This window comes from Amblyraja radiata, chromosome X, assembly GCF_010909765.2.
Source record: "Amblyraja radiata isolate CabotCenter1 chromosome X, sAmbRad1.1.pri, whole genome shotgun sequence".
In the NCBI taxonomy this organism is placed as follows: Eukaryota; Metazoa; Chordata; class Chondrichthyes; order Rajiformes; family Rajidae; genus Amblyraja; species Amblyraja radiata.
This window is the reverse complement of record NC_045999.1, coordinates 8,489,903-8,506,039: the sequence shown is the minus strand read 5'-3', so window position 1 is coordinate 8,506,039 and position 16,137 is coordinate 8,489,903. Positions and strand designations below refer to the sequence as shown.

General features: G+C 46.8%; 1 protein-coding gene across 3 annotated transcripts in view; it reads right to left on the bottom strand.

The window, feature by feature from the left end:
* LOC116968153 (mucosa-associated lymphoid tissue lymphoma translocation protein 1-like) overlaps positions 1–11,949 on the bottom strand; it is a 90,698-nt gene extending 78,749 nt beyond the window's left edge. For 2 of the 3 annotated variants that reach the window (XM_033014782.1, XM_033014784.1), the window contains exon 1: positions 11,878–11,949. In XM_033014782.1, coding sequence (XP_032870673.1) covers positions 11,878–11,920 — 43 coding nt within the window. In that variant the 5' untranslated portion in view covers positions 11,921–11,949. The remainder of the gene's footprint in view (positions 1–11,877) is intronic. The other variant, XM_033014786.1, reaches the window with a different exon arrangement.
* Between the last annotated feature and the right edge of the window lie 4,188 nt (positions 11,950–16,137).

The window sequence follows — 16,137 nt, the reverse complement described above, 5'->3', positions numbered from 1 at the left end:
GAACATGCTTAGTGGGAGGGGAAATACGGGAACATGCTTAGTGGGAGGGGAAATACGGGAAGCTGCTAGGAACGCAAACAGTGCATTATGAAATCATTAATGGAATTACACAAAGTTATCATGGATTTATCCAAGGGATTTCAAAGTCATAGTCAAAGTTTCCTTTATTGTCATTCAGACCTTCCAGTCCCAGCGAAATTGCGAAACCTTGCAGTCATAACATCGAATAAAATAACAGAACATACACTTAACACAGTTTAACATCCATCACAGTGAGTCTACCAGGCACCTCCTCACTGTGATGGAAGGCAAAAGTCTTAAAGTCCTTGTCTCTTCCCTCCTTATTCTCCCTCTGCGTTGAGGCGATCCATGCTTTCGATGTTGGGCCCCCCCCGCCGGGAGATGGTAAGTCCCGCGGCCGAATCCGCGCTCCGCGAACGGGCCGGTTCAAACTCTGCGGCCCGGGGCGGACGAAGCTGCCACCCTCCAGTCCAGCGGACGAAGCTGTTGTTGCGGGAGCTCCGGAGAACCGGTCACCAACCTGGGCCCTGCGAGCTCCCGCCGTTGTCGTCCACTGGGCCCGCGGCCGAAGCCTCCGAGGCTCCGAAGTCGGGTCGCCGCCGCCACCGCAGCCCCGAAGTTGGTAAGTCCTGGCTCTGCCTCCGGAGCCTCGAGGCCGGCCCCAGTTGGAGGCAGATTTGCCAGCTCCGGGATTAGGCCTCAGCGCAGACGGGGATACGACAAGAAAAGGTCGCTTCCCCCCCTGAAGGAAGAGACTAAAAGCAAGTTTCACCCACCCCCCACACATACACATCCAAAATAAATGGAATAAACTAAAACAACAGGACAAAAGAAGAAAAAAAAAAGACAAATGGACTGCAGGGGAGCCACTGCTGCAGGGCCGTGTTTCCTGGTCTCCGTTCTAAATGGCTTACTCCTTATTCTACCACTTCTGTTGTCTGATTTATGAAAGGTGTGATGTTTACCCCAGCAGAGTTTAGTTTAATTTAGAGTTACAGCGCAGAAACCAGCCCTTCGGCCCACTGGGTCCGCGCCGACCAGCGATCCCCGCACATTAACACAATCCTACACCCACTAGGGACAATTTTTACATTTATTGAAGCCAATTAGCCTACAAACCTGTACGTCTTTAGAGTGAGGGAGGAAACCGAAGATCTCGGAGAAACCCACGCAGGTCACGGGGAGAACGTACAAACTCCGTACAGACAGCACCCGTAGTCGGGATCGAACCCGGGTCTCCAGCGCTGCGTTCGCTGTAAGGCAGCATCTCTACCGCTGCGCCACCGTGACTGCCTTCGATTAAATCATACAAACAAAGTGTGCAAATATGAACAGTCACAGTTAGGAGCGATACACAGATAAGGATTGAAAATTGATTGTCACACAGGACACTTTGAGTAGAAATTTGTTTAACTTTTTAATCTTGAGATACAGTGTGGAAACATGCCCTTTGCCCCTCCGAGTCCATCAACGACACTAGTTAAATCCAGTGTGTGGGAAGGATGCTGGTTTACGCCAAAGATAGACACAGAATGCTGGAGTAACTCAGCGGGACAGGCAGCATCTCTGAGTGTGAAGAAGGGTTCGGGTTATGTTGGTAAATTTGGTTTGGTTTGGTTTAGTTTCGAGATGCAGCCCGGAAACAGGCCCTTCGTTCCAGCTCCCGTGCCGACCAGCGATCCCCGCACATTAACACCATCCAACACTCACTAGGAACAAATTACAATTTTGCCAATCCAATTAACCTATAAACCTGCACGTCTTTGGAGTGTGGGAGAAAACCGGAGAAAACCCACATAGGTCACGGGGAGAACGTACAAACTCCGTACAGATGGCATCTGTAGTCGGGATCAAACCCAGGTCTCTGGCGCTGTGAGGCAGCAACTCTACCCCTGCCTTCCACAAAATTCGGAAATTTTAACTTTCACTCATCCCTGAGTTAATTAACAAATAAAAAATATGACCCTTGCCATACGTTAGTCTGAAGAAATAAGTTTACCATGTCCTAAAGCCAATGTCTTTGTCCAAACTGTCACTGACCCCTTTAATCCTGAGTTTAGAACCGTTTATGTGGGTTGTTATCAAGCAACTTCCTTCTGAACATTTGCAGAAACATCTATGGTATTCCCACTGGCAATCGTTCATCGTCTCAAAAGAAAAAAACAAATCCATTCATATTAGTTCCATTTAATTAAGTTTACACTGCCTCTCATTTGTTAACTCAAAAGCACCCAGAGAGATGCCCGTTCATTTTTCCCCCCCAGGTTTCATTTCTACAAGCTTTCTCATCGATTGGCACGGGTGGCACTGCGGTAGAGTTGCTGCCTCACCGCGCCAGAGACCCGGGTTCTATCCCGTCTACGGGTGCTGTCTGTACGGAGTTTGCATGTTCGCCCTGTGACTGCGTGAGTTTTCTCCGGGTGCTCCGGTTTCCTCCCACATAGCTTTGAGTGAGAGGCACAAAGTTTAAAGGCGTAAGTTTTTATTTACGCAGAGGGTGGTGGGTGCCTGGAACATGCTGCTGGAGATGGTGGTTGGGGCAGATATGATAGTGGCATTTAAGAGACTTTAAGATGGGCACAGTGATATATGATGTCCCGTGAATCCAACTCCAACTCCACCCCCAGGACGGAGCCAGCCTTCCCGATGAGTTTGTTGATCCTATTGGCATCCGCGGCCTTCGCCTGCTGCCCCAGCACACGGCAGCGAAGAAGATGGCACTGGCTACCACCAATATGCAAGGAATGGAGGGATAAGGATTAAGTGCAGGCATACAAGGGTAGGTCTTGGCATCATGCTTTGCACAGTCATTGTGGGCCGAAGGGCCTGTTCTTGTGCTGCACTGTTCTAAATATATTCAGAATGCTAAAATCCACCCCAAAAAATAAATTACTGGAAATACTCTACAGGGTAAATCATTTGCTTCCCTTTTGCACAGAAATTATATTCAATCCAAAAAAACACATGCCCACCGCTATCTGAAAATAGACCGCGTTGTATGCCACAAAGAAAATAAATGGTGGGAAGGTGCTTTTTTTCAAGAGAAACAATGCATCTTCTGTTTGGCCTAGTGGTTTATGTTGACCAAAGATCCTTGGCTTCTTTACAGTAAGTCTAACTCACTTCAACCCAAACATTAGTCATTTCAAATAAAATCTCTCTGTAAGCTGGGAAGCGTCTACCTCAAGGTTGAAAATTACAGCAAGAGAATTTTTCAGCAACAAATGCGAGGCACGGTGGCGCAGCGGTAGAATTGCTGCCTCACAGCGCCAGACACTCTAACTCCAAGTGCTGCCTGTATGGAGTTTGCGCGTTCTCCCCGTGACCTGCGTGGGTCTTCTACAGGAGCTCCGGTTTCCTCCCACATTCTAAAGACATGCAGGTTTGTAGGTTAATTGACTTTGGTAAAATTGCAAATTGTCCCCCATGTGTAGAATTGTGTTCATGTGCGGGGATCGTTGGTCGGTTCGGACTTGGTGGGCTGAAGGGTCTGTTTCCGCGCTGAATATCTAAACTAAACAAAACACTGTGACAATGCATTTATTTTTGATGAATCAGCCCGTTAAAAAGAAGAACCACAAACGCAAGATTATCTAGAATATACCCCGCTGTTAAAGACACCTGCAACAGATGCAATCAATCCCCTGCCAACCATAGTCATATGTTTTGGTCTTGCCCTAAGCTAGCAACCTTTTGGAGGAGTGCTTTCGACGTGCTAAGCAGAGCCTATGGCCAGACTATTCCTCCAAACCCACTGTCAGCTATTTTTGGTATTCCCCCCAACACCAACCTCTCTGTTGCGTTGAAGCGGGTCCTGGCTTTTACAACCCTGTTAGCCCGGAGACTGATTTTGCTTAACTGGAGACTTACCTGTCCCCCGACACACGCCCGCTGGATCAAGGAGGTGCTCTACAACTTAAAGCTTGAAAAACTTAGGTTCTCTCTACCAAGACATTCCTAGATACATGGAACCCTTTCCTGGAACTTGTTAACTCTCTTAACTTGTTTCCGGACTCGGAAGAGGACTGAGTGTCCTCTATCACAGCTCTGTCTTATTGCAGCTGCTATCCCCTCAACCCCTCCCCCCCCCTCCCTCCCCACAATTTATTTATTTATTTATTTATTTTATTTACTTTTTATTTTAAATTTTTTTTTCTTCTTTTTTTTTTTTTTTTTTTTTTAATTAAAAATTTTTTTTTATTTTTAAATCGTATTTGTGTGGATGTGTACGTATGTGAGTGTTGTTTGTTCCCGGGTGGCGAGGGTGGGTAAGGGTAAGGGTTTTGAGGGTCGTTTACATACTGTTGTACAATTATGTCCTGATTATCACTGTCTGTTATCATTGTATGTATGCAAATTGCTGTTAAATTCAAAATTCAAATAAAAAGATTTAAACTAAAAAGAAGAACCGATGCACAAACCCATGTTTATTTGTTTTTAAATTCTGCTTCTTAAACACTAAACGACACAGGAGGACACAAAGTACTGGGAGCAACTCAGCGGGTCAGGCAGCATATCTGGAGAAAAGGAACGGGTGACGTTTCGGGTCGAGACCCTTCTTCAGGCTGAGAGTCAGAGGGAGAGGGAAACGATAGGTATGAAGAGGTGCAAAGAACTAATGAGTCAAAAGTGTGAAAAGGACAAATCAGAGTCAGCACCGTTGGCCAAGGGAAGGTGGAGCCCACAATGATCCATTGCTGGGTGAGGACGAGGTGATAACGAAGGGATACGAAGAGTGAAACTAGCAGTGTGAACGGGTGATCAATAGTCTGCATGGACTCGGAGTGCCGAAGGGCCCGTTTCCATGTGTATCACTAAACTAACCTCACGAACCCGGTCTATAAAGGGCCTGTCCCTCTTTCACCACCTAATTCACGACCTCTGCCGAGTTTGCCCTTGACTCATACTCGCAGCATGGTCATCACGAGGTCGTAGGTAGGTCATAGCAGGCCGTGATGCCAGTCGTAGGTATCAAGTAGGTTGGGGCGTTTTGTCTAGCATGATGAAAAATGTCCACGAGTAAAACTGGTCGTGAATTAGGTCGTGAAAGTGGGACAGGCCATTAAGCACTGTTCACGTCGCGTCTACAAACATACATACTATACTTGACATATTTTTGTAACTCTCTCAGCGCCCTTTATGTGGCTACTCTTTGCATACTTGTCACACGTGATAATAAAATGTCATTCCTGTAAATCATATGCACCCGATCCTCCAATTCGCACATCTCATGCATTGAAAATTCACACATCCAGTCCATGAAAACCAAAGTTGTAAGAATATAAATATTGGTAAATACTCGGGGAAGGAGTCCACGCTGAAGTGCACCAATTCCATCGACAAAGTCCAAGGTCTGCCATTCACCACTACCCCATTGCGGACATTGGACTTCTTTATATGGAACTGCAACATTACAATGCTGAGAACAAGGGTAGTATGGCGCAACATAACTTTGGATTTAAATCTAACTAAGGGTTGGGTGAAGTGGGTGGGGAGGGACGAGAGGCAGGTATATCACCACTTTTCTCTCTCTTTTTCTTTTTGTTCTTTATTTTTCTATTCCACTCTTCCTTCTTTCTTTTACCTACCGTTTGGCTACACTACTTTGGTGGTCTAGGGGTCCTATCTTTGCACATCTCACTTTTTCTCCTTCTTGTTCTTTCTCTTTCCTTTTCTTCTAACTTAAAGCTAAAACGTCAAAGTTGAAGCTGGACAATAACTGTATAATTTTACATGCCGTTTGTTCTACTCTTGCACATTTGCTTCTAATAAATTAATATATATTTTTTTTAAATACAATGCTGAGAACAATATTCTGCATTTTGTATCTTCCCCTTTGCTCTACTAATCATACTCGAGTTTTACACGATTGGATTTTTTAGATGTTTCGTTTTAGAGATACAGCGTGGAAAGAAGCCCTTGGGCCCACCGAGTCCACACCGACCAGTGATCACTGCACGTTAACACTAGCCTACACACACTAGGGCAGGGGGTTCCCTACCTTTTTCGTCCCGTTTACCCCTGGCAACTTTAAATAGCACATAACAATGTTATTTCACTTATTTATGAACAACTAATGATGAACAGAAGGTAGACAAAAATGCTGGAGAAACTCAGCGGGTGAGGCAGCATCTATGGAGCGAAGGAAATAGGCAACGTTTCGGGTCGAAACCCTTCTTCAGACACCGGTATACCAGAACCAAACAGTCAGTCAATGAGAAAAAATATGTACAAATCCAGAATCAACAAATTTACCCCCCTGGGTAGGGGAAATTGACCCCAGGTTGGGAACCCTTGCACCAGGGACATTGTACATTTATACCAATTAGCCTACAAACCTGTACGTCTTTGGAGTGTGGGAGGAAACCTGAGATTTCAGATAAAACCCATGCAGGTTACAGAGAGAACATACAAACTCCGTACAGAGAGCACCCGTAGTCAGGATCGAACCTGTGTCTCTGGCGCTGTAAGGCAGCAAGTCTACCGCTGTGGAATTCTCTGCCTCAGAGGGCGGTGGAGGCAGGTTCTCTGGATGCTTTCAAGAGAGCTAGGTAGGGCTCTTATAAATAGCGGAGTCAGGGGATAGGGGGAGAAGGCAGGAACGGGGTACTGATTGGGGATGATCAGCCATGATCACATTGAATGGCGGTGCTGGTTCGAAGGGCCGAATGGCCTACTCCTGCACCTATTGTCTATTGCCACAGTGCCGCCACTATAGTGATCAATAGCATTATCTCATCTGTTTGGATAGCGCGCAACACCAAGCCTTTCATTGTACACATGACAATAATAAACCTTAAACAAACATATTTAGTTGTCAATAAAACCATTCAATGAAAGAAAATTGGATCCTGTGGTCCCGCCTTAAGAGTTCAAAAATAAGGAATCGTGATAAACCACAATCACAATACTCCAGTTGAGATTGAGTCAATACTGAAGAGACCCTGGGCGAGAATCCAGACAGCAATGATGGATATACTGGAGAATCGGAGATTATTTTGTTTACTTTCGACTTTACTTCACAGATACGGTGGGAAATAGGCCCTTCGGCCCACTGAGTCTGCGCTGACCAGCGATCACCCCATATACCAGTTCTATCCCACACTCTAAGTAAGTAAGTAAGTTTATTGGCCAAGTATTCACATACAAGGAATTTGCCTTGGTGCTCCGCCCACAAGTAACAACAAGACATACAGTGACAGTTACGAATGACTCCGAAAACACTAAACATTAATAATAATAAGACATTAATGATAAAACACCATTGATCAAGCATGTGAACCAACAAACTACCAGATCGAAGGGAGGCTACAGATTTTTGGCTGTTGAGTAGAGCAACTACTCGTGGATAAAAACTGTTTTTATGTCTGGCTGTGGCAGCTTTGACAATCCGGAGTTGCCTAGGGACAATTTACTGAGGCCAATTAACCTACAAACCTGCACGTCTTTGGAGTGTGGGAGGAAACCGGAGCACCCGGAGAAAACCACCCACGCAGTTCAGGGCGGGATAAACATACGAACTCCGTACAGACAGCACCCGTAGTCAGGATTGAACCCGGGTCTCTGGCGCTGTGAGGCAGCAATTCCACCGCTGCGCCACTGTAACCTCAGAACAAGAAAGTTAATGGAGATGCAACATAAACAATCCACATGGTAAAGCGTTTTTGCAGAGAGGGTTAACAATTTCTACTGGCAGAGGGGAGAGTCATTTAATATGTTTAAGAAGGAACTGCAGATGCTGGAAAATCGAAGGTAGACTAAAGTGCTGGAGAAACTCAGCGGGTGCAGCAGCATCTATGGAGCGAAGGAAATAGGCAACGTTTCGGGACGAAACGTTGCCTATTTCCTTCGCTCCATAGATGCTGCTGCACCCGCTGAGTTTCTCCAGCACTTTTGTCTACCAGTAATTTTAATGTATCTGGAGGTTTTTGAAGCATCTGCCTTGTGGCTCTTCACTTAAAGATGAACTAATTACACTAAACTACAGACAGCTCGGGTTACATTAGGGATGTTGGACTTTTGTTGTTGCACTATGTTGACCTAATTCTGCTCCCATCATCTATGCCATTATTAATCATATTACAGAATATTGTGTCTACACAGGTACATTAAGTTCTCTGCAAAGACAATAGACAATAGACCATAGGAGTAGGCCATTCGGCCCTTCGAGCCAGCACCGCCCATTCAATGTGATCATGGCTGATCATCCCCAATCAGTACCCCGTTCCTGCCTTCTCCCCATAACCCCTGACTCCGCTATCTTTAACAGCTCTATCTAGCTCTCTCTTGAAAGTATCCAGAGAATCGGCCTCCACCGCCCTCGGAGGCAGAGAATTCCACAGACTCACCACTCTCTGTGAGAAAAAGTGTTTCCTCGTCTCCGTTCTAAACGGCTTACCCCTTATTCTTAAACTGTGTGGCCCCTGGTTCTGGACTCCTCCAACACCGGTAACATGTTTCCTGCCTCTAGCGTGTCCAAACCCTTAACAATCTTATATGTTTCAATAAGATCCCCTCTCATCCTTCTAAGCTCCAGAGTGTACAAGACTAGCCGCTCCATTCTCTCAGCATATGACAGTCCCGCCATCCCGGGAATTAACCTTGTAAACCTACGCTGCACTCCCTCAATAGCAAGAATGTCCTTCCTCAAATTAGAGGACCAAAACAGCACACAATACTTCAGGTGTGGTCCCACTAGGGCTCTGTACAACTGCAGAAGGCAAGAGTTCAACGTCACACACACCAGGTGTACAGCGGCCAAAATGCCCGTTCAACATACAGCATGTTGCTGCTTCTCTGCAACACTCTCCATCCATGGACCCATCCCCAGCCAACAGGGGGTCCAACCCACCATGAAGGAAAATACACCCACCAGCAAAACACAGCTTCTGATCAAAGATGTGCATGTCCCACCATACACTATGTACAAATGAAGCAGGAAGATTTAAAAAAAAAGACTGCCTGGGTAACTCGGCAGGTCAGGCAGCATCTCAGGAGAACATGGATAGGTGATGTTTCAATTCAATTTAATTCCCGATTAATTTTTTTCTTTGTAGGCTTCGTTGTCACCTTCCCCTAGCTCACGATGAACTATTCTACATTTTCCTTGTCCCTCTTCCCCCTTTGATGTCTCATGTTCACACCCCACCTTCCATATCTCTGTGTCTCCCTCTCCCCTGACTCTCAGTCTGAAGGAGGGTCTCAACCCGAAACGTCAGCCATTCCTTCTATCCAGAGATGCTGCCTGACCCGCTGAGTTACTCCAGCATGTTGTCTCTATCAGCCCTTTATCGAGACAAGTCTTTATCATCGTGAAAAGGCAAAGGAGTTCAAGAAAAACAGATCAAAACAAAAATAATGATTTGACACTTTCACTACGTTCGAAGTCTGAAAACATTTTACAGCCCGTGTAATGTTGAGGTGCAGGCACTATTGAGATTTAAGAAACAGCCGATAATTTAAGCAAAGCAAAGATTTAAAAAGAGAATGTTTAAGAAAGAACTGCAAGTGCTGGAAAAATCGAAGGTAGACAGAAAATGCTGGAGAAACTCAGCAGGTGAGGCAGCATCTATGGACAGAAGGAATAGGCGACGTTTTGGGTCGAGACCCTTCTTCAGACTGAAGAGCCTTCTTCAGACTTAAGGTGCGAATATTGGTCAGGTTGCTGGTGAGATCGGGAGGCCCAGGAGGGTGGCACAGTGGCGCAACTGGTAGAGCTTCAGCCTCACAGTGCTAGGGACCCAGGTTAGATCCCGACCTCGGATGCTGCCCGAGTGGAGTTTGCACGTTCTCTCTGTGACCGTGTGGGGCTCCGGTTTCCTCCCACCTCCCAAAGATCCAATAAACGTGGATTGTTTTCCCTGGAGCTTTGAAGGTTGAGGGGAAACTTGATAGAAGTCGGTAAAATTATGAGAGGCACAGAGATGGTAGATAGTCAGAACCTTTTCCCCAGGTGAGAGGGGGAAAGCTTAATGGAGATGTGCGGGGCAATTTCTTTATTAACACAGAGGGTGGTGGGGGAGTGGAATGCGTTGCCAGGGATGGTGGTGGAGGCAGATATGATAGTGGTGTTTAAGATAGGCACACTAGTGCAGGGAATAGAGGAATGTAGGTCACGTACAGGCAGATGCAATCAGTTCAGCACAAACATTGTGGGCCCCGTTCCTGCCTTCTCTCCATATCCCATAACTCCGCTATCCCTAAGAACCCTATCTAACTCACTCTTGGAATTCTCTGCCTCAGAGGGCGGTGGAGGCAGGTTCTCTGGATGCTTTCAAGAGAGAGCTAGATAGGGCTCTTAAAAATAGCGGAGTCAGGGGACATGGGGAGAAGGCAGGAACGGGGTGCTGATTGGGGATGATCAGCCATGATCACATTGAATGGCGGTGCTGGCTCGAAGGGCCAAATGGCCTACTCCTGCACCTATTGTCTATTGTCTATTGAAAGCATCCAGGGAACCAGCCTCCACCACCCTCTGAGGCAGAGAATTCCACAGACTCACAACTCTGTGTGTGATATATATAACTCCCTAGGCAATGCTGGAGGCTGAGGGGAGGCCTGTAAGCAATGTGAGAGGCATAGACAGGGCAGACAGTCAGAACCTTTTTCTCCCAGGGTGCAAATGCCAAGGAGTGGCGGGACATTGCTTTAATGTGAGAGTCGTACAACATGGCAACAAGGCCTTTTGCTCAATATGCCCACACCGGCCACCAACATCCTACACTAACTATTCGGGGAACTTGCTGAAGTATAACCTTTACTGAATTTCCCCTGGTAGCACAGAGGGGCACAGTTCATGCATGTGTGAACTTCAGCACATAAACAATCTCTTTTGATGTGGAAATAACCATACAAGTTGACTGGCAGGATGATTTAAAATCTGAAGTAGGGTCTTGACCCAAAACGTCACCCATTCCTTCTCTCCAGAGAAGCTACCTGTCCCGCTGAGTTACTCCAGCTTTTTTGTGCCTATAAAATATTCTTTCTATTTGCCCTCATGCCCTCTATAAGATCACCCCTCATCCTCCTGAGCTCCAAGGAATAAAGTCCTGGTGTATAAGAAGGAACTGCAGATGCTGGTTTACACCGAAGATAGACACAAGATGCTGGAGTAACTCAGCGGGCCAGGCAGCATCTTTGGAGAGAAGGAATGGGTGATGTTTCGGGTCGAGACCCTTCCTCAGACTGCGAGTCAGGGAAGAAGGAGGCACAGAGATAAGGAAGCGCGAGGGGTGAAAACCAAACATCAGAGGGGATGAGGGAGAGGGAGACACAGAGATAAGGAAGTGCGAGGGGTGAAAAACAGACATCAGAGGGGATGAGGGAGACACAGAGATAAGGAGGCGCAAGGAGTGAAAACCAGGCATCAGAGGGGATGAGGGAGAGGGCGACACAGAGATAAGGAAGGGCAAGGGGTGAAAACTAGACATCAGAGGGGATGAGGGAGCAGGCGACAGAGATAAGGAAGTGCGAGGGGTGAAAAACAGACATCAGAGGGGATGAGGGAGAGGGAGACAGAGATAAGGAAGGGCAAGGGGTGAAAACCAGACATCAGAGGGGATGAGGGAGACACAGAGATAAGGAAGCACAAGGGGTGAAAATCAGGCATCAGAGGGGATGAGGGAGAGGGAGACAGAGATAAGGAAGGGCAAGGGGTGAAAAACAGACATGAGGGGACATGGAGGAGAGGAGAAGTTGACAACGAAGTAAACAAAGATACAATGTAATCAAGGGGTCAGACAGGTCGGAGAACTGGGAAGGGGGAGCGATGGAGAGAGAGAGGGAAAGCAAGGGTTACTTGAAGTTAGCGAAGACTATGTTGATACCGCTGTGGTGCAGGGCCGGGCTGGCTCTTACCTGTGGAGTGGGGGCTGTGTGTGAGCCCGTGTCCAGACGGCATGGGGAGAGAGGAGAGGAGAGGAGAGATGGTAGCGGTGGTGGTGGTAGCAGCAGCAGCAGCCGCCGCCCTCGCCCTCTCGGCAACACCACCAATCTTTCAAAGAAACAACCAGTGCCGGAGGAAAATCCCCGGAAGTTCACTGCAACTCAACGGTAGGGGGAAATAAACTTGCATGGAAAGTTGCGCAGCATTTTCCAGAGCCGCCTCGCCCAGCTCAACAACGCCCCCGTGGCTACAAACTATCACCCAGACCCAGCTCTTGTGCTGCCTGTGATTCATGCAATAGGAATCACAATTGAAATCGGCACCCAATAACCAACCCTGGCTCCACAGATATGCTGCCTGTCCCGCAGAGATACTCCAGCATTTTGTGTCGCTCTTCGGTGGAAATTGCTTCAGTGAAACCCCGTCAAAAAAAAAACCCAACAGGGCAATAACATTTCATTTAGCTGGAGTTTCATTTACCAGCCTTTAGCGTCCACGGTTTAAACCAGCATCTGCAGTCCCTTCCTGCACCTTTCATTTAAGCGACGGCCACGGAGGCACAAGGAACTGCAGGTGCTGTGTTCTGGAGTAAAACACAAAGTGCTGGAGGATCTCACAGTGGGTCGGGCAGCATCTGTGGAGGGAATTGACAGGCGGGGTTTTGAGATCGGGACCCGTCTGCAGACTTTATGTGTGGTCACAGAATTCACTAATCTGTTGGAATTTATTTTTTTGAGGATGTAACAAGTAGAATGGATAAGGGAGAGAGTGTATCTGGACTTTCAAAAGGCCTTTGACAAGGTCCCACGTTTGTTCATTATATATGCAGTCATAGAGTGATACAGTGTGGAAACAGGCCCCTCGGCCCAACTTGCCCACACCGGCCAACATGTCCCAGCTACACTAGTCCCACCCCACCTGTCCAAGCTTGGTCCATAATCCCTCCAAACCTGTCCAATCCATGTACCTGTCTAACTTTCTTAAATGTTGGGATAGTCCCAGCCTCAACAACCTCCTCTGGCAACTTGTTCCATACACCCATCACTATTTGTGTGAAAAAGTGACCTCTCAGATTCCTCTTAAATCTTTTCCCCTTCACCTTGAACCTATAGACAATAGACAACAGGTGCAGGAGTAGGCCATTCGGCCCTTCGAACCAGCACCGCCATTCAATGTGATCATCCACATTCAGTACCCCGTTCCTGCCTTCTCACCAAATCCCCTGACTCTGCTATCTTTAAGAGCTCTATCTAACTCTCTCTTGAAAACATCCAGCGAATTGGCCTCCACTGCCTTCTGAGGCAGAGAATTCCACAGATTCACAACTCTCTGGGTGAAAAAGTTTAGAGAAAAACTTTTCTCTCCGTTCTAAATGGCTTACCGCTTATTCTTAAACTGAGGGCCCTGCTTCTGTACTCCCCCAACATTGGGAACATGTTTCCTGCCTCTAGCGTGTCCAATCCCTTAATAATCTTATATGTTTAAAAAAGATCCCCTCATCCTAAATTCCAGAGTATACAAGCCCAGCCGCTCCATTCTCATATGTCGCCTGGTCTTTGATTCCACCAATTATCTATTGTCTGTGCATATTGTGTTTACAGGCCTGTAATGCCGCTGCAAATTAGAATATCATTCTATCGTCAGTATATATGACAGTTAAACACTCTGGTCTCTTTATTTCACACAATTATTCATCTTCTCCCACAAGATTTGCCTTTCGTTATTCACCTGAAACTTTCTGCCACCCACTCGCACACAGTTCCCTCCCCACTTGTGTCATCTCATCTTTCCTGCCCTTTGCGTGATTGTTGTAAATCTCGTTCCACCTCTAACTTTTGCCGGTTTGTCAGCGTGAGACCTCATGTGGAGCAAGGAACTGCAGATGCTCTGTTTAAATCGACGATAGACACAAAATGCTGGAGTAACTCATCGGGACAGGCAGCATCTCTGAAGAGACGGAATGGGTGATGTTTCAGGACTGAAGTCTGAAGAAGGGTCTCGACCCGAAACATCACCCATTCCTTCTCTCCAGAGATGCTGCCTGTCCTGCTGAGTTACTCCAGCATTTTGCTTATAGCAGGAGACCCAGGCTCTGTTTTTCACCCCACAACTGTTCCCCCACCTTAAGCCTTTTTCCAGCTTTCCCCTTTTAACAAAAAGAGAAGATGCTGGAAACACTCAGGGGGGCAGGCAGCATCTGTGCAGGGAGAAACAGTAAATATCAGTTCTGAATAGCTTACTGTCACGTGTACCGAGGTACAGTGAAAGCTTTTGTTGTGCGCTACCCAGTCAGCGGAAAGACAATACACTCTTCTTCTTGCGTATGGCGTGCTCAGCCTAAAGTTGCAGGACAACTAGTTCTATTTAATCTTATTTGATTGTGCACGCCGGGTTGATTGCATTCGTTGAAACAGGGCGGACCACATGAAGGTTGCAATCTTCTACCCAGACAATACACGATTACAGTCAAGCCATTTACAGTGTACAGATACACGATAAGGGAATAACATTTAGTGCAAGATAAAGTCAAGATCAAAGATAGTCACCATATGAGGTAGATAGTAGTTCAGGACTGCTCTCTAGTTTCTAGTAGAAATATTTCAGGTCCAGGCCACAAAACCAAGTTAGTTTTCAGCAGCAGAGACAAAGAGCTCTTGCAGTTGGCAGGGCCATGTTAGTGGTGATTGTTGTTTGTCTCCTACAATTGGGGTTAAACAAGGCAAGACTATACCCTGGAGACTGCAGCTCATGAATAATTGTGCTGGAGAATTGTACGCAGAGTTTCCTGCCACTACCTGTTTTAGTTTTAGTTTAGTTTAGTTTAGAGATACAGCGCGGAAAAAGTCCCTTCAGCCCACCGAGTCCGTGCCCACAGGCGATCCCCGCACACTAACGCTACCCCACACACACCAGGGACAATTTTACAATTGGTACCGAAACTAATCGACCTACGAACCTGTACGTCTTTGGAGTGTGGGAAGAAACTGACGATCTCGGAGAAAACCCACGCAGTCATGGGGTGAACATACAAACTCCCTACAGACAGCACCCGTAGTCAGGATCGAACCCGGGTCTCTGGTGCTGTAAGCGCTTTAGGGCAATAACTCTACCGCTGCGCCATTGTGCAGACCCATGCCTTTGCTTTGTGGTAAATATAAACCCTTTACACATTACAGTAAGTGTTCCCAGGGTCACTTTGTTAAGCATTGTGAAATCATTGTAATGTAGAATTTCAAAGAGGTCTAACTTTTTTTGCCCAAGTACCCATGCCCTTATTGTTAAAAATAATTAGCCTTATAATACCACGTTTAGGTTTATTATTGTCATGTGTACTGAAGTACAGGGAAAAGCTTTGTCTTGCATCCTTTCCAATCAGATCAGATAATCCAATGAGGCCAAATTCAAGTATAAGAAGTCGGGCAAGGGGAAAGATACAGAGAGCAGGATACAGTTCTCAGCATTGTAGCGCAACAGTTAAGTTTAGTTTGGAGGCACAGCACGGAAACAGGCCATTCGGCCACTGACCAACGGTCCCCGCACATTAACACTACCCTACGCACACTAGGGCCAAATTTCATTTTATACCAAGCCAATTAACCTACAAACCTGTACGTCTTTGGACTGTGTGGGAGGAAACTGAAAATCTCGGAGAAAACCCACGCGGTCACGGTGAGAGCGTACAAACTCCGTACAGACAGCGCCCCTGGTCTGGATCGAACCCGTGTCTCTGGCGCTGTAAGGCAGCAACGTAACCGCTGTGCCGCCCTTCCCAGAGACGAAGTCCAATGTCCACAATGGGCCAAAAGTGTATTGGACAGTACCCTCTAGCTTATGGAAGGACCGTTCCGAAGCCTGATAACAGCGGGGAAGATGCTGTTCCTGAGTCTGGTAGTGTGCGCTTTCAAGCTTCTGTACCTTCTGCCCATCAGGAACAGGTAGAAGAAGGAATTGCCCGTGTGGGACAAGTCTTTGATTATGTTGGCTGCTTTTCCAAGATTGTACCATTAAGTTTCTAATACTAACAGGTATTGATTGATGGAGAGATACAGCATGGAAACAGGCCATTCGGCCCACTGTGACCACACTGACCCTGGATGTCATCCCACTTTCACATCCACTCCATACACGTGAGGCCAGATACAAAAAGCTGGAATAACTCAGCGGGAAAAGGCAGCATCTCTGGAGAGAAGGAATAGGTGATGTTTCGGGTCGAGACCCTTCTGACACATCAC